Raw genomic sequence first — 28000 nt, 5'->3', positions numbered from 1 at the left:
GCAGATTCTCAACCACTGTGCCACCAGGGAAGCCCCCCCCCCCTTAACTCTTAATTGCTCTCAGCCTTTGGTTATCTTTTTTCAAAGTGTTAGTCAAGTTTGGCAACAGCCACCTAATTCCACCGAATTTGCTTTCCTCTGATATTTCTCAGGTGTCTGAATAGTTGCCCTCAGCTGTTGCATTTCCTTCCACAGGTAAACGATCTCAATTCATCAAAGGTGAAAGTGATAACAATTGCACTGTCACCTTGTTGTAAGAGGAGCTACCCCCCTACCACTGTCACCAGGCAGGTGAGATGGGTGAATCTGCTCCCGAATCCCACCCCAGCACCTGCTTTCTCAGCCTCCTCAGCCCTCGCTGCTGTAGGTGGGGTTCTCCGGGAAGCAGAACTCATTAGCATGCAAGAGGTTTATAAGGGAGAGTTCCTGGGATCAGCACTTGTGGAATGGAGGGGAAGAAAGCAGGATTAGATGGAGGGAGAAGTTGGGCTCTCACGCTGTGTCAGTTTCCTGTTGCTGTTATGAGAAATTGCCACAAATATTGTGCCTTAAAGCAACACAAATGTATTATCTTGCAGTTCCAGAGTTCAGAAGTTGAAAATGGGTCAACAGGGCTGTATTCCTTCCGTAGGCTTTAGGAAGTATGTGTATCCTTGCCTTTCCCAGTTTCTGGAGGCTTCCTGCATTCCTTGGTTCGTGGTTTCTTCCTTCCATCGCTCTGACCGCTGATTCCATCGTTTCCTCTCCTCCCTGACTCTGACCCTCTGCCTCACTTTATAAGGACACTTGTGACTACATTGTGCCCACCTGGATGAGTCAGGATCTTCTCCCCATCTCATGATCCTTAATCGTAGTGGAAAAAAATCCCTTTTGCCCTGTAAGCTAACATATTCACAAATTCTGGGGATTACCACATGGACATCTTTGGGGGCTGTTATTCTGTCCAGGCATGTGGAGCTTTGAGTCTGGACGACCCTTCATAATTGTTGGGTGAGGACGCTGGGCCTTTCTATTTCCATGTTGATTAGATATTGGGTGTGCTGTGACCCCAGGCAAGCAGCTGTCTTTAGCCTAGACAATCCCTTAAGAGGACTGCCTGCCAGCAGCACTGCTGACACTGGAGGGTCTTTACTCCTGAAGGGGATCTGGGGGGCTCATCACGGCATCCACCACAGCCCCTCTGCTCCAGCACCAGAAACCGTCTTCCCTCCCTCACCTGGCCACACAATCTTTCACCCCAGGACATTTGCACATGCTCTTTCCTTGCTCTGCCACCTGTCTTGATCTTGGCTCCATCACCACTTCCTCCAGGAAGCCTTCCCTGACTTCTCTGTCTAGGTCATCTCCACCGTAGCCCTCCGAAGCTCATGATGCTACCCCTGCAGCATTACTCCTTCGTTAGCATCAGACTCCCCAGGTAGAGCAAGCTCTGCAAGACAAGGATGGGGTTTGCTTTTGCTCACTATTGTGTCCCCTTCACTGAGCACAGCGGGCCTCACATAACAAGTGCTCAGAAGGTATTTATTGAATAGGTGAATAAGAGGACCTACTGCTTTCTTCATTAGGTGGATCCATCATATTTGGCAACACGAGTGGATCACATTTGGTCCTTCTACTTCCCTACTGATGAATATTCAGGCTGTTTCCAGTCCTTTGGTAGTTCACGTCATGCTGCAATGAACATTTTTCACGCATATTCTCATCTCCCTACCTGGAGTTTCTGCAGCACAGATTTCTAGAGATGGAACTGCTGGGCCCATCAGAGTGTCCCTGAGGCTGGGACTGGGAGTCAAGGGGCCTGTCCCTCCCTGGGCAGCAGTCCCTCCCCTGGTGAGTCCCCTGCTTGAGTTTCTGCCATGGGCACAGAAAGAGCAGGGGAAGTGGGTTCACAATGGGACAGAGAAGCATGAAACAGCCCACCGAGGGAGTGGAGGTAAGCCCGACAGAGAGAGCCTTGGTGGCACTCAGGGTCCCAGGCCCTGGGCTTCTGCAGTCCTGCTGTTAAGTCCCCGTCTTACTGGACCCCTCATCAGTCCTCCTTCACCTGAGATTGGTGCCAACAGGTTTCTTGTACTTGCTACCAAAAGGTCCCAGCTCTTATAAGATCCAATTCTTGTCACTGTTGTCTACATACGTGGCTTTTACATTCCTTCCTTGGGAGATGAGGGGTGTGTGTGTGTGTGTGTGTGTGTGAGAGAGAGAGAGAGAGAGAGAGAGAGAGAGAGAGACGGAGGGATCTGTGATAAACTTTTGTATATACTCCAGAGGTCCCTGAAAAGATGATGCATTCTCTGGGGGGTGCCAAGTTATATTTATGCTAACTATGGGCATGTCAGCGTGAGCCCCTCGTTGGCCCTGGCAGGGGGCCGGGCTGGGTCTCCGGGCCTGGCTCTGGGTCAGGGGTGGAAGGAGGGTGACGTGGCCAAGCACACTCTCAGACCTGGTGCCGGATCCTGTGTGCAGGGCCCGCGGTGTCAGCGGCTCCGGCGGGGTGGGGGCCTGGGCTGAGGGGCCGAGGGGGGCTACATCAGCGTCTGCGCAGCTTCCGGGGTTTGTGGCAGGGGCTGGCAGCACGCTGGTCCGGGAGATGCTTCTGTGCCCCGTGGGCCGCCCCCCGCAGCGTTCCTGCAGGGGCAGCGGAAGCTCGAGCGACCCGTCCGAGTGGCTGAGGACCTATGTGGGGATCCCCACTCCCACTGTCATCCCACACGCTGGGCCCCGGTTCCGGGTGGGAGCACATGGGCCATCACCACGTGTCCCTAGCACGGCTCCTGGCACGTGTGACCATTCAGGAAACGCGGAGTGCGTGGGCGCCGACGGCCTTTGCCTTATCGTGGATCTTTTTTTTGACACAGAGAACCTGTCGCATCTCCCTGTCGTTTCCAGCACAAAATCCAATCTCCTTCTCGCGGCCAAGGGGTTCTGCCCTCCGCACCCCGCACACGTGCTGAAGCCGTGCACCCTGCCCGGACTCGAGCGCTCTCTGCCTCGGGGGTGGCCCCAATTCCTGTCCTTGGGGGCAGCCCTGCGGGGTCACATGCCCCCTCAGCCCTCGGGCTCCAGAGGCCTGTGACTGCGCGCCGGCCGCAACCCTGCCGGGGCCGGGCCCTCAGCCCCACCCTGGCTCCTCCCACCTTAGTTCACTCCGCACAGACCCCCATCAGGCTGCCAACCCTGGCTGCAACCCCACGGAAAGCCCAAGCCCTGAAAAATGATGGCGAATTTGTCCCTGTGCCATTAATTCTCCTGGGACTGAGGCCTCCCCCCAGGGTGGGTGCGGGGCTGGGGGACAGATGGCACCTGCTCGGCCTGCCAGGACTTTGCCAGTGGGTGGTGTGGATGGAGTTTCCCAAGTGAAATGCCGCGTGGAGATGAATGACCCCTGAGCTGTGGGCTCTGGACGCGCAAGGCCTGGGTGGAGCTGGTGGGGGAGCTCCGGGGACTGGACAACCCCCTTCCCCCCGACCCCCCACCCCACGCCCGCCCCTTCAAGGAGGAGGGCTGCGGGCTCTTCACCTTCACCCAGGTTCCCAGGATCTCCCAGAAATGCTGCCTCGGCTTCATGCCTGAAACCTCAAACACAAATAATTTCCAATTTGCCTGGGAGTTCAATCGCACAATCCAATGTTAAATAATAGATTAGATGCCTCGGGGAGAGAAACAGGATTTAAACAGAAGAAGTAAATAAAAGGAAAAGTAAAATTCAGCACATCGGCTTGGAGGGTGAGAAGGCGAGCTTTCCCTGCTGACCTGCATGCGCTGCCCCGGCCCTTCCTGCCAGGCTGGGTCCTCTTCCCCGCGTCTGCCGGGGCTGCCCTTGGCGCGCCTGCGTCTCCCCTCGAGCTGGTGCTGGCTCCACCCCTCAACAGCCTCTCCCACCAGCTCCCCAAATAGAGGCCCGGCTCATAGCCCAGCCAACTGCCACGTAGCCCGCGGTCACGCGATGGGGCTGGGTGCAGACACCCGTGTGGAATGGTGGCATCTTTAGACCTAAGAGGAGGCAGAAGAAGCTATGTCTATGGGACAGGACTTGTTTACAAGCTCTGGAACTGAGGTCGCCTCTGTCCAGCAACCTTTCCTTCTGCCCACCCTGCCCTACATACACCTGCCACAGTCTGGCCCTGTCACACAGAAACTACACCACCCCAAGGTTACAGATCCCCAAATCCCACCTTCCCTCTGCCATCAGCCCTTCTTGTCCTCATGTCCCACCTTGTCCACCCCAGATCCCTTGGGCCACTGTTTCTCTCTCCCCTCCCCTCTTTCCACCCCACGTGCCTAGGAGGAGCCCAGCTCTAACCTTTTCTGTGCTGCTAGAGAAGCGAGACACCACACTGGGGGACACCAGGGCCAAAATGCCAGGGTTTGAATCCTGGAACATCCTTTTAATAACTGTGTGAGCTTGAGCAAATTACTTAACCTCTCTGTGTGTCACTCTCCTCTTCTGTAAAAAATGGGAGAATAAGGACTGTATCTACCTTACAGGGTTGTAGACAGGATTCCATAAGCTAGTATATGCGAAATGCTTAGAGCAATGTCCGGTAAAGCAGTAAAACCAGAATTCTTAATATTGCTCAGGGGCCTGGGAGGGAGAGAAGCGGCTTGGGTTAAGGTGAAGGCACTGGACAGAGAGCGAAGTACATGGATTGAGGATACGCTTAGGGGACAGAGAGAATGACGTGTGTGAAAAGGAGTCCAGGGCCGATCGGGAGAGTTGGGAGGCTTGGTGGGTACGTGAGACGTGAGGTGCCCTGAGATATGCCGACAGAGGTGTGGGGTGGGGTCTGAGGTCAGGGCTGGAGGTGCAGGTTTGGGCGTCAGCCGTACAGCGGAGTGTGGCTGGCAGAGCTGGCCCAGGGAGTGTGTCGATCAAGGGGTGTCTGTTGAGTTCAGAACGTGGGGTCGTTGGAGACTCTGAAGCGAGCCATTTCTGTGTGTGGGGGGCACTGGAAGGCAGACCACGGTGGGTTCAAGAACAAAAGGCTAATGGAGGCGTGAGGCAGCAGGATACGTTTTGCTGGGAAGGAGAGGACAGAAATGGGGCAAGGGCTGGAGGGGATGTGAACTGAAGAGGGGCTGAAGCCTGATGAGCCGGCAGAGAGAGGCCCATGTCTTTGCGGAGGGGACAAAGGGCTGGGATCCAAGAGGCAGTGGAGGGCTGACCCTGGTAGGGCAGGGGGGAGTGAGAAGCGGGGTCAGTGCACACGCAGCATCAATTTGACGTGAGACAGTGAAGGCCTTTCTGGTCCTCCCCTTTCCTTTCATTGCAGTAAGAGGCACACCGTGAGCTGTGCACATTGTGTGTGTGTGTGTGCGCGCGCGTGCATGTCTGTGTAAGTGTGTAGATGTGTCTCTCTCTGTGTCCCTGTGCACCTGGGTCTCTGTGCCTGCTTATATGTCTGTGTGTGTGTCTGCATGTGTGTTTGTACCTATGCCTCTGTGGATGTGTGCCCAGGTCTGGATGTGTATGTATTTGTGAGAAGGTGTGTGTGTGTGTGTGTGTGTGTCTGTGTGTGTCTGTGTGTGTGTGTCTGTGTGTGTCTGTGTATGTCTGTGCCCATGTGAACATGTGTGTGTGATGTGGCTGAAGTCGCAGAGGGCCCGCATCACCCTCGTGGAGAGCGCAGGACAAACGCCGGCAGGTTTTTGGTGGCCCTGAGAGGTTTGTGATGGTGCGTGTAAGGACAGCCCAGTGAGTCCTCTCCTCCTGCAGTGGAGGGGGCAGGCTGGAGGGGGGTGGCTGCTCTGGGGTTTGCCAGGGGCAGGAGACAGAAGGAACAGTGGCCAAGATGGGTCAGGATGTACCCCAAATCTAAGCTTGCCAAAGAAGGGAGTGAAGCCAGCAGGGGTGATGGCAGACCCCCCCCCCCGGCCGTCAACACTCCTGGTGACACTTGGCCCTTCTGCTCTCTGTGTCCTTCGTGTTGACCAGTCTGTGCTTTCCAGGACCTCCTGAAACCTGGCCCCATTAGGCCCAGGAGGGGCGCTGGGGATGTTTGGTGTTAGGGCAGATGTGTCCTCTGGAGCTGGAGGGTTTGAGATTGACCTCCAGGGTCTGCCCGGAGACAGACCTGGAGAGGCAGGGTTCCCGTGACCTTACAGATGAGAGGGGCAGAGGGCCGAAGACTGACGCAGTCTCCAGTGGTTCTGGGGGATACTCCGACCCGCGTGAGCTGCACACAATCGGGGTGTTGCTGCCACCTCGTGGGCCTGCCGGGGATGCTCAGGCCTCTGCTCGGGAGTGAGGGCTTAGCGCCCTCTGGTGGCCCAGTACTGTCTCTGCTTGAGAAGATGTGCGCCCTCCCTCGCTCCCCCACTCCTCAACAGTATAGATGCCCAGGGGCGGGGCGGAAGGCGGGCCCAAAAGTGAGGGCTCTCAGCCTGACTGCTTGGGTGGGATTTCAGCTCCAGGTCCTGCTGCTGTGCAGCTCTGGGCAGGCCTCTCTGTACCTCGGTCTCCTCACCTATAAAGTAGGGTAAGGCATGGTCAGGGCTGCCGGGAGGGTGTATCAGGCAGCACGTGGGAGAGGGCATCGTGGCACTGGCCCATCAGGAGCACTTGATTCGCGGTGGCAAACCCTAGGCCCCATGATTTGGAATTACTTCTGACACCTGACCCTTGCCCTAGGCTTCAAGTGATCTTGGGAGCAGACCTCCAGCCCACTCTCTCCGTCTCTCCTCCTGGAGGCCGGCCCAGAGACAGGGAGGGGGCAGGAGTGTCTGTTCCCACGTGGCCCCAACCCCAGCGGCACCCTTGGCCACCCTCTGCTGTCTTCTTACAGCCGAGCCTCCTGTGCAAAGGGCCCTTCTGGGCAGCATGAAGAGTCAGGGAGCAGCGCAGGCCTCACCGCCAGGCCAGGCCGCCCCGAAGAACCAAAGCTCAGGGCTGTCACGTGCCCTCCCCTGAGCCTGGGACCGTGGACCACGGAGCCCCCTCCGTCCAGCAAGGTCATCTGGGGCTAGCACACTCCCCATGCCAGGGGCAGCTCCCCCAGCCTCATCCAGGGTCATTGTACCCACCAGCATGGGGCCCGGAGACGGGGGCAGGATTATTTCAGCCCTGCTCAGCCCCACACTGCCCACCCCCAGTTCCTGGAGACCACCCTGGTCCACTCCTGGGCCCATAGGTCAGCAGTAATCCCCTTGTGCCCAGTTCTAGGTGAGATTGGGGGAGATACCAGGACAAAATTCCCATGATTAGCCATGAGTGCTCCCCAGAGAGGAAAGGGCTAAGAGGATGGGGAGAGTGAGGGGAGACCACCTTCTGCCCTCAGGGCTCTCCTGGGACTCCCATTCCCCCACCGAGGGGTCTCAACCCTGAGGATGAAATTGGTAAACAGGCCCTGCCTGGGAGGGGATAGGGGTCCTGGATGACTGTCCCTCCATCCACTGCCTGCCCACCTCTGTCTTGAGCCCTTTTGTGGGTGGCCAGGCCCATGGTGACAGCAGATAGGATGGTTTGGTCATGTCTGGGAGGCCAGAGGTAACTGAAACTCATGTCTGACCATCTGGCTGGACCTCACATCTCATCTCCCCAGGGGACTCTAGGGCTTTTGGGATGTTTGTTCTCTTCACCACTTAGAGAGCAGGTCTCATGTCTAGGGAGGGCTCAGCTGCAGGGACTTCACTGTGGGCTGCCCCAGAGAGGGCCTATTTGGAGGACCAAGCTGGCAGAGGGCACTGGGAGTTCAGTGGTTATTTTCCCAACTTGATGGGCCGGCTTGGCCCCTGGGAGGAGGCTGTGACCCCTTCTTGGACCCCTGACCCAGAGGGCCCCCTCCTTCACCACGAAGTGGTAAACAGGTTAAATGGGGCGGGGAGGGGCAGCACACGATGGTCCCAGAGAGGAGGGAGGAAGGTCCACATTCCCCCCATCCTCCCAACACATATACGGGCTCACACACGTGTACACGCCCCCTCACCCCAGACACAGATGCCCATAAGACACCTACCACACCACTCACACACACTTATACACGTACACATAGACTCACATGCTCACCGTGCGCCCCCCAGAAACACACACACACACACACACACACACACACACACACACACACACTTTCCTTTGTTGGCAGTTAAGTCCACTGTCCTTAGGGCTGTATGAGGCTGGGCCTGGGGCTGGGGGCTGGAGCTGGGCCCAGCACCATCTCAGTGGATTCAGGGTGAGGTCTCAGGGCTGGGCTTCTGGAGCTCATACTGGGGACCATCAAGCGGTGATCACGGTCATTGCCTGGACTGTGCTTCTGCCGTCGCCACCCAGAAGGAAAACCCCTCTCTGATGGATGTGTTTGTGTGTATGTCTGCCCAACCCAGGCCTGGTTGTCTCTGAGATATGACACAAGATGTCTTTTCCTACCCTCAGATACACACACACACACACACACACACACACACACACACACACACTCATTCACACCATGGAAGGATGGTCCCTGGGCAATCCTGATCGCCTCCAAGCAGCAGCAGTGGGTGAAGGTGCCCTGCAGGCTGCCCCAGCCGGGCTTCTGTGTGTCTTCTTGCTGAGTAGAAGACCAGTGACACTGCCACAGTCTTCGCCAAAGGCATCCTTGACCAGAGGCACTGTTTCTGCATTAGGAATTCCACCTCACTCTGTGAGCACCGCAGCCTAGGGGCAGCTGTTTCTGGGTCATGGTCAGCCAGGCCCCTCCCTGCCTCCTCTCACATTGACCTGGCCCTGGCTGAGGTGTTGAGGCGTCCCTGAGCCTCTCACCATCTGCCGTCCTGCCTTCCACACCTGTGAATCCCTCAGGCCCTGACCCCAGCCTCCTCCCTGCCCCTCTGGGTTCCTTCTGTCCAATGGCCCAGGCCACTTGCAGCTGGAACCCGGGCGGAGCCCTCACCCTGCTCAGGGTTCTTGGCTACATGTGGCCCCGAGCAGGGAGCGGGCAGCCTCAACCCCCTTGTTCTGCCTTTATACCTTTCCAGAGCCCAGAAAGAAAGATGGAGCCAATCACGCTAGTGTGAACCTGGCTGGGATGTCCCACCTTGGGGAGCACAGCGCCCCCTGTGTCTGGCAGCATCTCCCTTAGCAAGTGGGAGCAGACCGAGAGCCAGCTCGGGAGAGAAAGGCCACAGAAGGATTCAGGAGGGCATGCAGCAGACTGCGGGCAGACAGGCTGACAGAGATGAGACCCAATGGTGGCAGACAGACAAACAGGCCCCTAGAAACATCCAGGCAGCACCTCCTATTACAAACAAGACCCCAAAACAGCCGTAGTCATACCCAAACTCAAAGCTCCAACTAACACTTTCTCTGAGGCCTTTCGAGAATCACCCTGCCTTTGACAATTTCAGACCATTTCTGCGTGTGAAAAATGTATGCTTTGGGGGAGAAGTTTCCTCTACAGCTCCTCCCCCCCGCCCACCCCGCAGAGCTGGTTCACATGTGGGCAGGCAATCCTGGTGTCTTTGAAGTGGTTCCGTCAGGGAATGCAGTCAGGGATCAAGGCCCGGTCAGGGGGTCTGCAGATGACATCTTCCGGCCAAAGCCCTGCTTATCCCAGGGTTCAGAAAGCCAAGGATGGCATCACTCCCTGCCTGGAAATGCCACACCCCCTGAGACCCGTGTGCAGTGTCCCATTGACTCCAGGGGCAGACCCCAAATAGCAAGCTTGCCCAGAGAGCTTGTCACTGCTCTGGCAGTCCCCAGAGGGCCCCCCACAAAGTGCACTGACAAAAAGGGACCTTGATGGTCCTCCACGGGGACAGGTCTATCTTCTTTGGGGATGAATGTGCCGGTACCCAGACGGGAGGACCCTACTGACGGAGACCTGGCCTCGGGAGCCCGAGGCGAGATGCTGCTGGCATCCTGAAAGTGAGCTGCTGGGTGCTCTGCTCCTTCTGCTTGTGCCCTGGGCTTGCCTGGCTGGGGTCTGCAGGCGCGGGGCTCAGGCTGTCCTCAGGAGAGAGAAGGGGCCCCAGAAAGTACGGGGAAGGGCCCCTGTGTTTCCACACCAACGCACAGAGTACGGACACGGCTGCTCTGGAAACCATGTGCTTTATTTGGAACCTCATTCCAAGGGAACCTCCCCCCGGGTCTTAGAAAAGCTGCAAACCCTGTGGTTTGGTACAAGGCAATGGCTAAGGGATGCGGGAAATCCCTTACAGCCGGGGCCTTCATCCTCTGGGCCTCAGACTTCCCTGGTCATCCTGACGGTAGAGCTGGGTATGGGCAGCTGGGACTCTTGGGGTGTCCAGCTCACCCCCCAGCATCTTCCTTATTTGAGGAGTATGGAAGTGGGTATGGGACAGAGGCCAGGGTCCCCATCCAAGGCCTGGGCCTCTGTGGCCCCCTGAAGGGCCTGCACCACCCAGCAGGCATGGCTCCTCAGAGCCCTGTTGCTCTGGGTACATCTCAGCTCCCAGGTGAGAACCCACGGAGCGTGGGATGCCCCTGCGGACATGTGAGTGGGTGGCACCGGGCCGCCCACGGCCGGTTGGCCCCGCCTCTCAGTACAGGTCTGCGAAGGGCTTGGAGTAGTTGAACATCAGGTAGTCCATGTAGTAGAAGTCGTAGGTGCGCTGCCGCTGCGGGGTCGAGAGCTGGGCGAAGTACTGGTGCGCGATCTGTGCGGTGGTCCGCGCCTCCTGCGAGTGCCGGTCCTTGAACCGCGGGAAGGTCAGGTTCCGCGGCGCATGGACGAGGCTCAGGAAGAAGTCGGCGTCGTCCTCCATGCTCTCAAACTTGCCCACAAAGTCATAGTCGATGAGGCAAGGGCTGCACAGCCGGCTGACGTGGTCCCAGTGGATGTCCATCCCCACGGGCCGGTGCACGTCCAGTAGGTACTGGATGAACTCGGGGAACCGCACGCCGGAGCCCGTCCGCAGGGCCTCCCGAGAGGCGTTGGCCCGGTATCGGGCCAGGATGGCCTTGCCGAAGACGGGGTGATAGTAGCTATTGGGGTGCTCAAACTTGTCGCGGAAGGCAGAGACCAGCCTCTCGAAGGGCTCGCGGACGAAGAGCATCTTGGTGTAAGTGCTGAGGCGGTGAAGGATGCCCTGGCGGTCGAAGGTGTCCAGCCGCCTGAGGGCGCTGCCGTAGTGGACGGTGTTGTGCTGGATGTCGGTGGTGGACGAGGCCAGCCCGGCCAGCACCATGAGTACCCGCTTCCAGTTGGAGCAGCCCGCCTTGGGCACCTCGCAGTACAGCACGCGGTGGCGGTCCTCCACGAAGATGCGGGACACGTGGCGGGGCGTGACCGCCCTGCGGCTGCTGCTCGCCCTGTACTTGGCGCACGCCTCCCGCATCACCCGCTTGCGCTCCTGCTGGCTCTGGTGCAGGCTGACCCAACGGCCGTCCAGGGCCCGGGGTGCTGGCCGGACGAACGTACCAGCAGAGCTGTTGGCCGGGATGGCCGCCGCCGCTGGCATTTTCTTGATAAGCAGTCGCCGGCGGCGCTGCCGGGGTCGCAGACGGGCCCCCACGTTTAGGTGGGTTTGAGGCTGCTGGGACACCTGTAGGTTCAGGCCCCTCGGGGCCCGGCTGGACAAGTCTCGGGTGACACTCTCTGTGGGTGCCTTAAAGTCACCATCCTGGGAACTGCCTGATGGGAGGTCCTGGGGCAAGAAGAGAACTGGTTAGCAGGGTGAACAGGTCAGCTGGGCACTGGGGGTCACACAGGTCAGGCCCTCGCCACGGCCGGGGTCCCTGACCCCTCTGTAGACTGCATTTTTTTCCCAGGTGAGGGAGAGGGGGACAGGCTGGCCCTGCAGGACGCGACCCCTTTGGTCTGAGCCCCCATAACAGCCCCCACAATCCCCTCTCCCCTCAAGAGGCCGTGGTGTGAGGTGCAAGTATCATTTAGGCCACAAGATGGCGCAGGTCTCCCAGGAATAGCCTCCTGGTGACGAGGGGCAGGGGGAGCCGGTGGCCCGGGGGAGCCAGGCTCAGAGGTAATGCTTCTATCAGCACAGGCCAAGGCCGCCATCCAAAGGGAAAGGGAAATTCATGGGGCCAAGGTCCCAGGCTTTGTTCCCAAGGCTCCTGGGAAGGACAGGACACATTTTTCTTTCCAAGAATGGGTTTACTGTGAGCTCTGAGCTTTCTTCCCTGCCCTCCCCAGCTTCCCCCAGGTTGCCCATGAGATTCATCAGACTCTCGGAACTCACGCTGTGGGGCTCCTGTGGCTTGATGTTGAACTTTATTCCTGAAAAGCAAGCAGAGAGGACAGTGTTAGCAGTGGAAGTATCACGTGGTCCACAGGGACCACCTGCTTACAGGCTCTTGACTGTGGGTGCCCGGGCTGGAAAAGGCAGTTCGGGGGGGATGGGAGGAGAGGCATGGCACGGTGCAAGTGTCCCTCCCCTCTCATACCCATGCAGCGAGTGGGAGTGCAGCAGAGACGTGGTCCCACTGGCTCCCAGCTGACGCTCACTGCTGGGTGTCCCACCTCCTGATGTGACCATCACGAGGGTCCAGAGGCGCCCTGCCCAAGGGTGCCCGCATACCTGCCCAGTGGAGCACCCAGGACCTCACAGCCTGCCCCCACCTCACACTTTCATTAAGTCATGGGGAAGGGCTCTCCGGGAAGATCTGTCCATCTTCTCCTTATACCCTGTCCTAGCTCTAGCCTTTCTGTGCCTGAAGATGACACACTCGTACCCATACCTTGGCACACAGGCCTGGGAGTGGAACACACTCTTTCCCCTCCGCCTTGGGCTTCCCCACTGGCTCCAGAAAGTTCCTTCACCTCGGCATCTGCTCTGTGGTTTGGGCCATCTCAGCTGGTCTTGGGGCTCCTGGCTGAGCTGGCTTCATCTCCAAAGGGCTGAAGAGAGGCCCACACAGGGACTGACTGCCTGGTGAGCCTTTATTGGCGACTAGGGGGAGAATGGAGAGAGATCAGCGCATCACTGGCCACGCTCCAGACTGTTCGCGCTGCCCACCAAGGAGGTGCTTTGCCTGCGCTTATCACTCAGGATAAGCTCTGGGGAGTCGAAGCTTTGACCAGAGGTTTTGCTTGGGTCTGTTTGGTCCCAGGTGGTCCTTTTCAGGGGAGGTCCCAGGAGGACGAGAGGATTTCCTCTGGGGGAGCCTTTTTAGGAGTCTTGGCTTCCTTCCCCATCCCAGCCTGGCCTCTGAGGCATCGGGGTTCTTCCTGCCCCTGTGCCAGGGGAGTGGACATTTCTGCTCTGAGGCATTGCCAAAAGCCACAGTCACAGTCAGCACTGGGCATCCTTTAAACAAGCGGAAAGCTCCAACTTCCAGCTGGCGCGGTGGGACGCCTGCCTGAGCTCTGCCTGCCGCTGGGGGTGGGGATTGTTCTGAAGGCTCTCCCCCTGCTGTCTCTGTGTACACGGCAGAGGTCCAGTGGCTGGAGCCCAGCTGACGAGGGGACATCCGGGTCCTCTGTCCCTGACCCAGGGACTCCGCTGATTCTTTGTGAGATCCATTTTTACAGGTTCAGCCACTGCTGTGCCCCTGGCCTTATACTGGTCAGTCTGAGGATGTGCCCACAGTTCTCCTTCATTCATCTGCAAGTGAGAGTGGGGGAACGTGAGGTCACCCCTGGGCTGGAAAACCTAAATTCCCTGAGCCTGGCTGGACCTTTTCCGAGTCCCATGATAGGTGGAGGTGAAGGCACAACTTACGTTGCATCTTTCTTCTCTGCAATACTAGTCTTTGACCTCTTTTCCCAGAGGATGACCCTTCCCTGGGCAAAGGGCAGAGTGTCCACACCTTCCCGGGCATCCCCCAGCTTATGTGCATTATGTGTGTGTGCATGTGGCTGAGCCCTGAAACAGGCCTTCCAGACTCTTCCATGGAGAGGGGGAAGCTCCCTGTAGAACTGGCTGCACCCCTCAGGGGGTGGGGTGTCAGCAGCGGGTGCCTGACCTTGAGGCAGGAGCCTCTTAGAATTAAGCCCCTCAAAGGGTCCCCGTCTCAGCCCAGAGCCTCCTTCCCTCTGCTGCCCCCCCGTCCCCGCATCCTTCCACATCTCTTCAGGTGGCAGTCCCCAGCATGAGCTTCCTGGGCTCATTTCCCTCTGATACGTGCAAGTTCCCTCTTGCGGCCAATGATCACAGATCCCTTCACCAGAAGGGACCCTCTGCACACTCAGTTTTCCTTCACGCTGCCGGGTTTCCTTAATTATTTTCTGATGGCAGCTGGCTCTGCTAAATCACCTTTCCTCCTCAGAGCCTCAGACACAGGAATTTACTCTGCTTGTCAATCCTGTCAACTTGTCAAGGTGCGATGCTGCTTATTTATTTTCCTTTTCTGGAGCAAATGAGTCGTGCCAGATTTGGCCGAGAACGGGGTGGAGGAGCCGCTTACAAAAGGCATCTTGCCAGCAGGTGAAGTCAGATGAGGATGTGCTCACAGAGTCACAGCCCCGACGGCTGCGACCTCCCATCAGCTCTGTCCCCACAGCCTGGAGGGTGGTGGGCTGTGAGGTCTGACCCATTTTCATCTGTGCAGACCGGACAGGAGGGCTCTGAGCCCGAAGGGGTTCCAAGGCAGGCCAGGCCAGAGCTCTGAGCACAGCCTGGAGAGAAAGTCCTTGCTGGACAGAGCCCAGGGCTGGGTGAGTCTCCTGAGCTATTGGCCGCTTTTGTCCAACAAAGTCAACCTGGTTGCAACTGTCCCCTTTGAAAAAAACGATTATCTTGTGGAAAACCCAACAACAGATCTTACATGGAGCCTGAGTTGGCTACAAGTTGCATGTTCGTGACCCTTAAACTTACGGCAGCTTGTTTGCAGACTGTGAGCCTGTCCCACATGGCCACTTTGGGATAAAGAAACTTAAGGAAGGAAATGTAACAGAAATGGCCGGAAATGGCCCTGCTGGCCAGGGTCCCGGTGTCCCTACTTTTTTCTTGGAGGAAGCTGCTCTTCCACACCCTGTTCAGATAAAGGCGAAGCAAAGGCCACCCCCAGCTCTGAGCAGGTGACGGCCAGGAGGAGCCTTGGGCATCTTGAGCCTGGGGCCTGCGCATTCCCTAGAGAGCTGCACTCAGGACCCTGGACAGCTCCAGGGAGCAGCCCAGGAAGGGCCCTGCCTCTGCTGCACCACCAGGAAGGAAGGTATTGTCACCAGGAGCCCCCGGAACCCGTGCCACGGGGACTTGGCCTCAACATAGCACCACATGCCCAGCCCCCAAAAAAGTCTAAGAGGTAGATAAAAGCCATGCCCCCAGCCTTCTCTTCCATCCAATATCACCATGCTGCGTCTCACCTCGCCTGTCTCCGTCACGCCTACCCTGCGACAGGAACCCCCAATGCCAGTCATGTACACCCCCTGCTTTCAGAGTCTGAGTCACCTGTCCTCTCCCTTCAGCATAACATTAATAACCTGTATTTCTTTCCCCCTGTATGGAAAGAAATAAACGACCACTTTCTCTTTCTGGACAGAGGAGATTGGCAGAGTGGTGGAAACACATGCAGTATGATGGCAGTGAGCATCGGTGGGAGTAAACAAGGTGTGAGATATTGGGGCTGCCAAGCGCCCTCCACACTGCGAGCCCTTCATTGGCTGAAGGTTTTCTTCTGAGCGTTTGGCTGAAGAAGCTTCCTGGCTGCCTGCCAAGGGGATGCAGAGACGGATGAGAGTGAGAGGCCAGCCCTATAATTAGGCCAAACAGCCTGGGTCTGCAGCAGAGCTGGGGAGCGGGGGGTCACTGGCATGTGGGCTGTTGGGGAGGACGGTCCCTAGCCCACCACTCCTCTCTGAATCACAGGAGGGAGACGTGCTGTGTTCAGTTCAGAAGTCCCAATCCTGGATGCCCAGGGCCCACTGGGGGTGGGGGCCGGGGACCAGCCTTTCGGTCTGGCTGTGTAGACAGGTGACACTGACGTGGGTCAAAATAGGACTCAAGTGCCTAGAAAGGGCTGCCTTGACCCCCTAGCCCCATGTTGGTCATTTGAGGAGAGTGACTGCTGTTCTAGCTGCTCAAATTCCAGCCCTAGGCCCTGATGGGCAGTGGGGAGAGGGTCCTGCCACTCTAAACGCTGTAGCCTTGGGGAAGGCATGGCTGTCCGGAAGGAGTCAGACCCACAAACAGGGACAGAGATGGGAGAGAACTGGAGGGGCCAGGCGGGGCCCCAGGCTATGAGTGCAAGTGCAAAGTCCCTGCCCTGTCCGGAGTTTCAGACTCGTGGTCCTTGGATTCCCCAGAGTTTCCTGCACTGAGCTGGGTTTCCTTGGTTCCTTTTTCCACAGCCTGGCTCTTCTGGCGGCTGAGTCTGCATGATGGACATCCCCACATCCATCTGTGCTGTCCACCCACATGTCCACTTATGCTGCCCATCAGGCCAGGAGACTCCAGGGGTTTCAGGCTGGGCGGAGCCAGGAGAGACACCAAAGGCAAGTCCCCCACTGCACCCTGGGTGCCCCACATGCGAGATCCTGCATCCGAGCATCGGTCCCACCCCAGACTCCCTGGCAGCTGCGTCTGGTGGGATGAACACCGTTGCCCTGCTCTGCTGTTTCCATATCCCAATTAGAAAGAAGTTGATCCTGTACCTACCACGTGTACTGGGAGAAAGGCCTTCATGCCCTGGAGCAGCCCTGCCTGGCTGGCCAGTGTGCAGGACCTCACGCAAGCGGTGATGAGCTACAAGGTGTGAGACTGGGATGCTGGCAGGAGAAACGGCAGCCAGGGTGCATGTGCTGGTGGCTCGGGTCAGGGGAGAGACCCTGAGGGAGCTGCGAGGCCACACTCTGCAGGGAGCCTGAAAGGTTTCTGAATGAGGGTCCCCCGGAGAAACCACCAACAGGATATATGTATGTGGAGGAGGGTTTAGTTTAAGCGATTGGCTCGTGTAGTTGTGGAGGATGGGTGAAGTCTGCAGGGCAGGCCACGGCCTAGAGACCCAGGGAAGAACTGATGGTGCAGCTCGGGTCTGAGGGCCGTCTGGAGGCGGAATTCTTTCCTTCTTTTCTCCTAAGGCCTTCAACTGATTGGATGAGGCCCACCCACATTATGGAGGGTAATCTCTTTATTCAAAGTCTACTGATTCAAAGGTAATCATATCTAGGGACTTCCCTGGCGGTCCGGTGGTTAAAGATTTCACCTTCCGACGCAGGGGGCGGTGCGGGTTCGATCCCTGGTCGGGGAGCTAAGATCCCACACGCCTCGGGGCCAAGAAACCAAAAACATAAAACAGAAGCAATATTGTAACAAAAATTCAATAAAGCCTTTTAAAAAGGATTCACATCAAAAAATAAAAAAATAAAGGTAATCACATCTAAAAAATACCTTCACAGTAACATCTAGACTGGTGTTTGACCACACATCTGGGCACCACAGCCTAGTCAAGCTGACATATAAACTTAACCCTCACAGAGGGTGTAGCAGTGTAGCAGTTTCCTAGGGCTGCTGTAACAGAGTACCACAAAACGGGCTGGTGTAAAAATAACAAAAATGCATTCCCTCACAGTTCTGGAGGCCAGATGTCTGAAATGAAGGCGTCAGCACGGCCCTGCTCCCTCTGGAGCCTCAAGGGGAGGATCCTTCCTTGCCTCGTCTAGCTTCTGGCTGCCCCAGATGCTCCTTGGCTGTGGCAATTTAGATCCAGCCTCTGCCTCTGTCCTCACACGGCTGTCTTATGTACCTGTCCCTTCTCCTGTGGTCGTTTTGCATTAGGGCCCACCCTAATGACCGCATCTTGATGACATCTGCAAAGAGCCTATAATATGGTCACATGCACAGGTACTAGAGGCTGAGACTTCAACCTATTTGCGGGGGGGGGGGGGGGGACACAATTCAATTCCTAACACGGGGGAAGCGACTTCAGAGGGCTTTCAGAGCACTGGGCAGGGAAAACCTGGAGGAGGTGAGAAAACACTTCCCTTGCTGGGTTGGGTGGTCCAATTAGTAATGAAGGACTGTGTTAGTTCTCCGTGTTCTTGGGGCAGAAACGGTGTCAGACAGAGTCTGGCACAAGGCCTGGCACACAGCAGGAGCTCAGTAAACGCTTGTGAAAAAGCCAAGGCTGCCTGGACTGAGAGCTGGCCCTGGAGGGGGGACGGGTGTCGGGCTTCTCTCTGCAGCCCAGGATTCCGGCTGGAGTCCACCAACCCCCCGCTGAGCTTCTCCGGCTCGGCCTGGTAGCCTGAGAAGCGTCTGTGTGTCTGGGTGGCAGGTGCCAGCCGAGTAGCCGGATGCAGACAGGAGCTGCGCCGGCCGAGGGTTTGTCCAGCCCAGCCCGGCTGTGTGGGGTCTGTGTGGTCGGAACTAAGACACGCCCAGCTGGCTCCCTCCCGTTGCCACCTGGGGGGCACCTGGCCAGGGCCTGCTCCTGGGTCCTCGCAGTGGCTGTATCTCCTGCGGCTCTTCTCCCACCAGCTCAGGCTCTGCCCCTTTGAGGGGCAAGCCCTCCTGACCGCCCCCTCGGCCTCTGTCTGCCTCATTGTGAGCTGCTCCCTTCATCTGGGCAGATTGTTAATTTATGCAGATTTGATGCAAAACTCAGCAATTAGAGGGCAGCCTGGACTCAAGGCACAGAACTCAGATGGAAGAAGCCTCACCAAAGGGCCTTAAATCCTCACTTGTGTTCACTGGAAAATTCAACTCATTAGATTCTCTGCTAGGGACTCAGCTCACAGCCATGCCACCCCTGCTGCCCCCAGGGCCCAGGGCAGGCAAATGGGGCTCCAGGCAGCTGGGGGCCCCAGACGAAGGTGCTGGCTGCTCCTGGAACCAAAAGGTGGCTCTGTAGTCAGTGTGGACCTTGGGGAAAGGTGGGGGTCAGGCCACACATGCTCCTGGGTGGGACAGCAGGTGGCCCTGCAGGGCTCTGTCCTCTTGCCTCAGCCTCTGGGGAGTGGGGAGAACTTCTTCAAGTTGCTCTGAGACAACCAAACTCACAGTGGGGTCACCTTCGGCCCCAGACCAGAGCAAGGGCTTCCTCTCCCTTAACCTAGCGACTCCACTGAGTCATAGCTTTTAACAAGGGGTCAGCATATTTAAAAAGAAGGAAAAGAGAAAATGAGAACACTGCTGTGTGACCTTAACCTCACTAAACTTTAGTCTCCTCACCAGGAAGATGGGATAAAAATACCCATCTCCCAGTTCCACAAATGTGTAAATGAAACGGTGCACAGTGGTGGGCATAGAGAGCGCACGCAGGATAGAAGCCACCGGCCCCTGGTATCCCCATCAAATGGATACCTTCGCCCCGGCTGAGTTTCCCTGAGCCCAGCTCCCGCACGATCGCAGGACCTCTGGGACCTGTCTGCCGGGGAGGGAAGCGGGAATCTTCCCGTCTTGGGCTGATGGGCACCTGACAGCTCGGACCGCTACCTGTTTTGGTTAGCGATTCCATTCCCTCGCCTCTGAGATTAGGATCCGCATTTCAACTGGGGAGCTCCTTGTCCGCTCAGCCTTGGCTGTGAATCCCCTTGGAGCTGTCAGAGTGGGGCCCTGGAGCTGCCCATCAGTCAACCAACCAGCCAGTTAGAGGGTCTGCAAAGCCGACAGCTGTCCTGCCGTTCCACCCCTGCCCATCTGCCCATCACTTGGTTGGTCTCTGAGCATCCTCCGTGTGGCCGCCTGTCCCCAGGGGAGGGGTCCCCAGCTCCCACCTCGAGGCTCTCCTGTGTCAGAGCCTGGGGGTGACTCCACCACGTTCGGGGGGGTGTGTGGCCCCAGCACACGTGCCGTGCACTGCTCTGTGCCCTCACATATGCACGTTGCATGGAACGGGACCTGGTGCGTCGTGCTGCTACACCATGTGTGCCAAGGGGATGCCTCGCACCACATCTCTGTGCCGCACACACGCATGCCTCCTGCTGTGCGCTGCGGCCTGCGCTGGGCGGGGAGGCCACGTTCATGTCCGTGTACGGTTTCTGAGAGCACGTGGCACACGCTTTAGAGCAAGCCACGCCTTTCCTTCCCTTTATGTATTCCTTCAACACACACAGGCCTTTCCAGGATAAGCGGGAGCTAGCGGATGCTGCTGCAGATGAGATAGAAGCAAGCTCGTGACACTCGCCGGCAAAGTCACGGTGCCCCCGGTGGCACCTGCGGCGTGGGAGCTGCTGGCAGAACACAGTCACGCAGGCCACCACGGTCTGTCCATTCACTCCACGCTGACTGAGCACTGTATGTGCCCGGCAGTGTCTTAGGCGCCAGTGACGGCATCTTGGCCGTGAATGGGACAGTCGTGGCCCCGCCCTCATGGCGTTCACAGGAGGTGAGGCGCTGAACAGGGGTTCCACGTGTGATGGCAGTCACGGAGGACGTGGCAGGGAGCAAGTGGTGGGGGACACCAGCAAGTCCAGGGCATCAGGTGAGGTCTCCCTTAGGTAGTGACAGTCAATTGACACCTGAAAGTGATGAGGGCATTCCTGGCAGAGGTCGATGGCCTTGACCATGACAGCAGGGCTCATGGGATGCAGAGAGGCAGAGACCGAAGGGTGTGCAGAAATGGCAGGACCATGGTGGCTGCAGGGAGGCCCAGCGAGAAAGGGGCCGTCTGGTCCCGGCAAAGGTAGCAGATCCTTAACTTCTCTCCTAAGGCCCCAGGGGGAGCCTAGAAGGGCTTTAAGCTGCGAGTTATTTTGAATTTGAGTGATTCTGAGATGAAGAGCTGAAGACAGAGCAGAAAGGCTGGTCCGTGCGTGTTGCCGTTGTCCGGGCCGGACATGTCTGAGGCCTGGCCCCAGGTGATGACGGTAGAAAGTGGGGAAACGTGCGAAGAGTATTTCAGGAGGAACAGTCAGCAGTAGGAGGTGTGCTGGTAAATGTGTAACAAGTGGCTCCGTGGGTGGCGGGTGGGGGAGGGGCCTAACTTGTAGTGTTTGCTGATTTCCCGCGTGTAAATACTCCTACCGTGGCAGATTCCAAGCTGCTGATGTAACTGTGGAGCTGGGCCCTTATGGACTGGTACCAGTGGGCCCCTGGATCAGCAGGACCTGGGGGCTGACTGGGAGCAGAGTCAGGGACCCTGGCTTCTGGCTTCAGCAGTAGGGGTGTGCTGGTGGCATTTCCTGCGAAGGGGCAGATCCTCACTGAGTCTGAGACGCCTATGGGTCTCCCAAGTGCAGATGTCCAGAGGGCGGCTGAAGGAGGGACGACGGGGGCAGGTGTATGAGCTGGGGCACATTCCATGGCCTGTGGCTCTCTGGGGTCGGTGACGGTGTGGGACCAGCACTTTCCAGAGGACAGAAAGCAGGGCAGACGCAGCCAGTTACCTGGAGCACAGGCAGTGGGCCTGGCCTGAGTCCTGCCCTTGTCCACAGCCCCCCGGGAGCCACGGCTCCGGCTCCGAGTCACGTGACCAGCTTGAATGGGATGGATGTAACGTTCTTCCTGTTTGGCTGTCAGGGGCCCCTGGTGACTGCTCTCCAGCCAGCGCTCTGCAGGAAGGGGCCTAATTTGGCTTGAATATTGGTGAGTTCCTGCTGGGGGTTGCCAGAAAATAAAAACGAGTGAGTCATGCTGGAGCCCGAGGCCGAGACGGCCCCACTGAGGGGCTGCCTGTTTGCAGGGAAAATGCCAACACCACCGACTGGCCCAGGCCTGTGACAGACTCTGCTTCTCTGGAGCCGAGTCAGGCCGTCAGAGGCCGCCGGCGGGGCAGCCTCATTACCGCGACGGTCTGGCCGCAAGATAAGGATCGGGCCGGCTCGAGCCGGCTTAAGGATGTGACGTGCCGGCCGCAGCATCAATTACTGAGCTGGCCTGTGGCTGTCAGACCCGTCACAGCTGCTGCCTGCGATACCCTGAAGAGCCACAACAGTAAATCCGTCGTAGCTGATGCTTCCTTGAAGGGCCCCCCACCTGCTGCAGGGGCCGCTCGGTGAGGGAGGCATCCCAGGCTCCCAGGGGGGAGTCGGGCTCCTGCAACTGAGACCGCAAAGGGCTGCCCAGGGGCTCAGGGATGGGCCGCCCAGATGGCCGTGCGTCGGCAGTCACGCTGTCCGCTGATCGTGCCCGGAGGGGCCCCTGGCCCCGACTCCAGCACCTCCCAGGCCCATCCTCTCTCCAGTGTCTCCTCCAGCACCATTGGGACCCCCCCCCCGCCTCCCCGAGGGGCAGTGGCATTTCAGGGATCATCCTGTGTGCCCCTGAGCAGATCTGAGCCCCTGGTGACTCACAGATGGCAAGGGCAAGGAAGGGGGCCCTGGCAGTCAACCCAGCTGTTCTCTGCCACGGGTCTGGAGAGCTGCGGTCCACAGCTAACCCTAACCCCAAGGCAGGGCCTTGAAAGTGGAGCCGGTCCAGCCAAGGACCGGGCCACCAGCAGCTCAGGAAGTCTTCAGCCTGAGGATTGGGCCGGGTCCTCCAAGAGGTGAGGCACTAATCCTGGCCTTGCCAGTGGCGGGCTGTGGAGACGTCACCTTCCCCGGACATCTGGCTGAGACCCACTCACTCTGCCTTCTGTCTGCCCGGCTCATCACCCTGGGGTCCAGCCAGCAGTGGGCCTGGCTGGCTGGGGGCTGGGGAGTGCAGAAAACCTATCTTCCCACTGCTCCCTCACAGCGTGCTGGAGCTGGGCTCTACACGCACATCACGCCATCACGCAAAGACCCACAGGCCCTGTGTCCCCAGCCCCCAGCTCACGAAAGGTAACGGTCCGCAGAAACCAAAGGCCTAAAGGACGAGGAAAAACTGATCAGGACTCTTAAACCCTAATGTAGAGGAGCAATGCCGGGCCTGAACTCAGGCGGGGCAGGGAGATGAAAGGGGAGGGTAGATTCTGGAGAACCGCCAGGGGCGAGGGCTGGCGGGCTTGGTGAGTCAGGACTGAGGATGAGGGAGGTGTCTGGGGTGCCCCGCGTAATGCAGTCCGGGGGAGGTCCAGGGGGAGGGAGGAGCCGGCGGGGGAAGACAACACCCTGGGTTTGTTCATCTTGAACCAGAGACCCAAGACTTAAGTAAGGCCTGCAGATAGAAGCTGGAAACAGTGTCTAGACACAACCCAGCCAAAACTTCCAACATCCTTGAAACACGAGCCAACGTAACACGGCATAACAATACCCTCTTAGCTCTGAACACAAGAATATTAAGTAGAACTACACACCGGAAATACCATCCAGCATTTTCACAACTGTCACGTGTATTTGGAATTTGCCAAAGCAGCAGAGACCCCAGTGCCCCTCTGGCCAGCAGCATTTGGGGGATGTCACCTTAACTCTGAGAGGCACCCTTCACAGGGAAATGCCTGGCTGGGGCACGGGGGCTGCTGGGTTCCTAGCAGGCCCTCTCTGAGGTGACCGGATGTTCCCTTCAAGGCTCCGTTCTCCTCTTAGCCTTGGCCTGCACATTGGCAGCAAAGCTCTGGAAGTCAGACGCGCCTGTGTTGCAAATAGAACATGGTCCCTGTGTAATAGCTGCTCACAGGGTGGCGAGGGCCACTGTGAACAGAAAGCTGAAGAAGATATTCTGAGCTGTCTTTCTGCTTCCTTTGAAGTCCAACCGGCAGCTGCTCTCAGGACGACGAGCACGGATCACAGGCACAGACGCAGCCCCTCCCGGCTATGTGCATTTCCTTCGGAATTAAGACTCCGGCCTGGATTACTGGGCATGCGTTTGGGGCACCTCTTCACAGTTGAGAATGTGCCATCCCACAGAACAGAAGCGACCCGGCTCGCGCCTTGTCCTTCTGTGCCTGTGTGCGGTGGAGACGAGGGGCTGCCCATGTTGGCGTCTTCGGGGCCATCCTCTCCAGAAGGAATTGGTTCTCTGGCTGGGTGAGAGCGGCTCAGCCCACCGAGGCTTCTTCCGCCGGATTAGACATCATTCCTTCTAATGACTTATGTCTGGAGGTTTACAGCTCCAAACAAAATATTGTGATGGTGGCAATAAATCACACCAGGGATGTTTCCAACGGCGACTAGAGTGTTTTCTGTTTGTTAGGGAGGTGATTAGAGAACGGGGGGCTGCTGTGTAATAGCTCATGTGGGGCAGGGAGTGCCCAGGACACACGTGGCATCGGGCAGAGGGATGCTTGAACGCCTGAGGCTTTTGTGCGAATTTGTGGCTGGAGATGGCAGGGGTTTCAGAAGAGCTGGAGATCCGCAGGAAGGCACTATTCTGGGCGCTGGAGGAGGCTCACGGGCGGTGGACATCCTGAGGATATCATTTCCAGCTTTCAGCCACTGTCTCCCCTGCTGCATCCCCGACAGAGGGCACAAGCCGGCTGATGTCAGGGCCCAGGAACCCGTGTATGCCGTTCCTCTGTGCACTGGACAGCTTCCGCAGCACACTGGGGCCATGTGCCAGTCTGCAGCCTTGTCTTGGGTGGGGAGAGGACCTGGATGGGCCAGGCTAGAATGGCTCTGCAGGGCTGAGCTTCTGGGAAGAATGAGGACCAATCGGGCTGCAGACAGGTGCCCCTGGGCTGGCATCTCTCACTCAGATGGTCAACAGAGAGCGATCTCTTTCCCCCGAGACATCACCCTGCAGAGCAGAGCTCAGAGGAACCGAAGTCAACCTCAAGGTTGGCCAAGGATTTAGATGGGACCCCAGCCTGGGCTCAGGAAGAAACCCACAGCCCTGCTTCCCCAGCTCCTGTCCTTCGCTGAAGTCTTCTGTCAGAGACGCTGCCACCCATGCCCCCAATGCCTGGGAATGGCTGTCCCTGTGAGGCAGGGCAGAGGCTGGAGCTGGCATGCAAGGAGGGCGAACACTTGAGGGGCTGCCACAGAGCAACCTGGACAGTTCCCACCAGACCAGCTGACGCTCCATTCTGGCTGGAAGTCTGTGAGAGTCCAAGCCTTTTTGTTGGTAAAATGAATCCTGTCCCTGGCATCAAACTGGGGGAAAGGCAATGGGAGGAGGCAGGACTGGGGTCAAGTTCTGGGGGCAGGTCTGCTGATCCCACAGGAACACAGCAGCTCTTCTGCACTCTCTTCCTAGGCAAAGAGATGTGTTCTCGGAGGAGCCCCATGGCCTTAAATGCCACATCAAAGACAGTATGCCCACTGGAGGTCATGGGACGGCGTGACTCAGGGATGCTGGGCACTGGGGGAAAGTGATGCATGATGAGGTATCGGCCCCAGCCACTGCTCATGGCACATTTAACTGGGAGGTGTGGGTGGGGAAATCAGGGTGGGGGGAGGCTCATATGGTGCACAGAGGGTGTCTTCCACATCAGACGAGATGCAGCACAGGTGATGGCTGGGGAGAGGGCACGTGAGTGGCACACTGACAGCACGGAGGATAGTGGGTGGGAAGGGAAGAGGATGGCATGTGGGTGGTGACGGATGGTGGGTAGATGGTTGGTGGATGGGGGTGTGGATGGAAAGTGGATGGATGGGTTGAGGTCCAGGGAAGGGATTTCCAAAAAAAATTTTTTCTATTGGAGTATAGCTGGTTTATCATATTGTGTTAGTTTCTGTTGTATATCAAAGTGAAAGTTACACATATACATATATTCACTCTTTTTTAGATTCTTTTCCATATAGGTCATTACAGAGTATTGAGTAGAGTTCCCTGTGCTATACAGTAGGTCCTTATTAGTTATCTATTTTATGTATAGTAGTGTGTATATGTCAATCAGGGAAGGGATTTGAGATGGATGCTGGGTGAGGACTGGACAGGTGGGTAGCTGGAGGGGTGACGGAGGGATGAAGAGGCTACACAGGCAGGCTCCAGTCCAGCCCCACTGGCCAAAGATGCAGCCTCTGGTCGTGGCTTCCCTGTGGGCAAGATGGACGGGAAGCTCAGTCCCTGACCATCTTTGGCTTCCTTGATGGTCAGGAGGTGGCTTAGGTAACAGCTCCAAGTCAGGGGTAAGCTGGCACCCCCTCTGACCCCCCTTGAGCCCTGAGTGTACATCCTGGCCGCGTCAAAAGACAGCACTTCCCTTTCCACCAAATGCTGAGAGCAATCTCCAATATGTCAGAAGACAAAGCTTCTGTCCATCTTTGATTAAACCAAGGGCCTCCCCCCCAAAAAATGTTGTTTGCTTTATAAAGTCTGGCAAATTTTGATAATAAAACCTTCAGAACATGTAATACCAAAACTTTTCTAATTCCAGCTAGATAAGGAATAATGGTAACGTATTTCAACTTCAGAAGCAAGAAATAACCTTTTATCACCTAATTTAACAACGTTACTGGGAAAATATGTTAGGAGAATGTAAAAATGCTATTTAAATGATAAAATATTCTGTCTTGGATGGCAAGGATTTTAATTGCCACACTCCGAGTCCAAACACACTTCTGTGCCAGCTCTGACAAACACCGCTAATGACATGGTGTCCATAACGAGGCGCGGCGGAGAGGGTCAGCAGCTCCCCCGGGATCTGCCAAAACCCAACAGCTGTCTGGGCTCTGCCGTGCTCATCGACATCCCTGCTTTGTGAAGTATGAACCGGTTCGGTATTAATATTAATCGGCCAATACATTAATATTCATCAGTTAATATATACTTCCCATGACAACAAGAGATAAAGGAATCTTATTATGTGGGGGATCAGGGAACACGGAATATCTAAGTGGATTTCTTTGGGACGCACAGCATGAAGGAGCCTAAGCCTCTTACACGTGTCGTCTCCGCAGAGAATAGAAGTAGGGCGCACTAGTGGGCAGAGTCAGGAGCAGGAAATGCCTGGGGCAGGGTGAATCCTCTCCAGAGGCAGGGAGATGTGTCCCCTAGCTGGCGAGCAGGTTGGTGGGACCGTGGAGGGTGTGGGCGGCCCTCACACCCCTTCCTCTCAGAAGAATAGCTGTTCCCAGGGGAAGCAGGCTGCACAGCCCACAAGGAGAGAACACAATGGCCCTGCCCTCGACCCCCAACCCTCCTGGTCCTGGTGAAAGGGGTCCATTGCTTCTGGAATGAATCATCTGGGACCTGCTGGGTGCCGAGGACCCAAGGGTGTCTCAAGCACTTCAGCAGGGGAGGTCTTGCTCCCGTTCTGCATGAATGAGAGCATGAATCTCACAGAGGTCACGTATGCTGCCTGCGTCCACACTGCTGGCCCTGTGGGTGGCAGAGCCGGGGTCCAGGCTAGACCTGTCTGACTCTGTGCCCTTGTTCTAACCATTACGCCACACTGCCTGTCTGTGTCTGGGGACAGTGGGCTGGCCAGGCAGGGGGTCACAGCAGGTCTCACAGAGCCATCACACTGGCATCACATGGACAGAATGAGCACTTGTGCTGCGCACTCTGGGCTTCCTGGGGAGGCCAGCCTGCTGGGCAGGGGCAGGGGGTGTACGGGGGCAGAGCTCTCTCCACCAAGGACTGCCTTCCTGCATGCTCACTTGCAGACAGCTTCCAGAGGCAAAGGCACATCTGAGCACAATTAACATTTTAAGCACTAATTATTTTACTTGGGTGTCTAAGTCTGAGGACCCTTCAATTTCAGTTTAATTGGAGAAAAATGGTCATCAGTTATTGAACAGCGGGAGGGCGGCTCCACGCTTCCCCAGTATCGAGCTTCCCCAATACCGAGCCAAGCTGCGAATCGTCCAAACATATGGGTCGCCGTGGCAGCAGCCGTGCCTCTGTGCCAGGCGAGGGTGCGGTGGGCGGGCCTCGGGCACGCTGCCCTGCTGTCCCTGACATCTGCTGGGAAGGCTTTGGGGCCGAGTTACTCGTCTTTTCGTCTTTTCCATTTTGTTCCATTTTCTGCAACAGCGTCTGTTGCAAGAAAACCAACTGCAAGAGGAAATGGGATTCATTATTAAAAGGAGAGCTTATAACGTCCCCTTCACTCCCCCTTGTACTCGATAATCATCTGAGCTCATAATGAAATCCTCAGGCCCTCCCTGGCATGGCTGGGAGGGTCGGGGGCTGGCAGGGGGTGCACTTACCTGCGGCTGAGGGACATAAGGGCTGTCCTGGACGGGAAGCTCATCTGAGGGGCTTGGGCCAGTGCCCATGCCTGCCTCTCCCTCCTCTGGGGGTGGGCACCCGGTGTCCAGGGTCTCATAGGAGAACCTTGAGGTTTTGGTGCCCACACTTGTGGAAAGCTAAAAGGAATGTTTTATTTTGCTTTGCTTATTGTTTTTCCTTCGGTCCTCTATGAGCAACCAATTAAGAGAATCAATAGTTCTGGGCCCCTGACAGGGAGCTGAGAAGG

At 57.3% G+C, this 28000-nt stretch overlaps 1 protein-coding gene across 1 annotated transcript; it reads right to left on the bottom strand.

Moving 5' to 3' along the window:
- Positions 1-10473: 10473 nt before the first annotated feature.
- CHST8 (carbohydrate sulfotransferase 8) lies at positions 10474-27800 on the bottom strand. The gene is made up of 4 exons (XM_033845390.1): positions 27732-27800; positions 27513-27576; positions 12133-12170; positions 10474-11580 (listed from the first exon to the last, which is right to left on the bottom strand). The coding sequence occupies exons 1-4, from the start codon at positions 27798-27800 to the stop codon at positions 10474-10476; spliced, it is 1278 nt and encodes a 425-aa protein (XP_033701281.1).
- Positions 27801-28000: the final 200 nt, after the last annotated feature.

The sequence above is a fragment of the Tursiops truncatus genome, chromosome 19 (genome assembly GCF_011762595.2).
Source record: "Tursiops truncatus isolate mTurTru1 chromosome 19, mTurTru1.mat.Y, whole genome shotgun sequence".
In the NCBI taxonomy this organism is placed as follows: Eukaryota; Metazoa; Chordata; class Mammalia; order Artiodactyla; family Delphinidae; genus Tursiops; species Tursiops truncatus.
Note: the sequence above shows the minus strand (reverse complement) of the source record. Positions and strands in the feature narration are given on the sequence as shown.

What these genes read in the sequence shown, in the direction of transcription:
- CHST8 (XM_033845390.1), bottom strand. Translation starts at nt 27,800, where the DNA reads ATGGGCACTGGCCCAAGCCCCTCAGATGAGCTTCCCGTCCAGGACAGC. An exon ending in CTTATGTCCCTCAGCCGCAG is followed by an intron (nt 27,577 to 27,731) that starts GTAAGTGCACCC and finishes TTCCTCTTGCAG; the next exon opens with TTGGTTTTCTTGCAACAGAC. An exon ending in TGGAAAAGACGAAAAGACGA is followed by an intron (nt 12,171 to 27,512) that starts GTAACTCGGCCC and finishes CTTGCTTTTCAG; the next exon opens with GAATAAAGTTCAACATCAAG.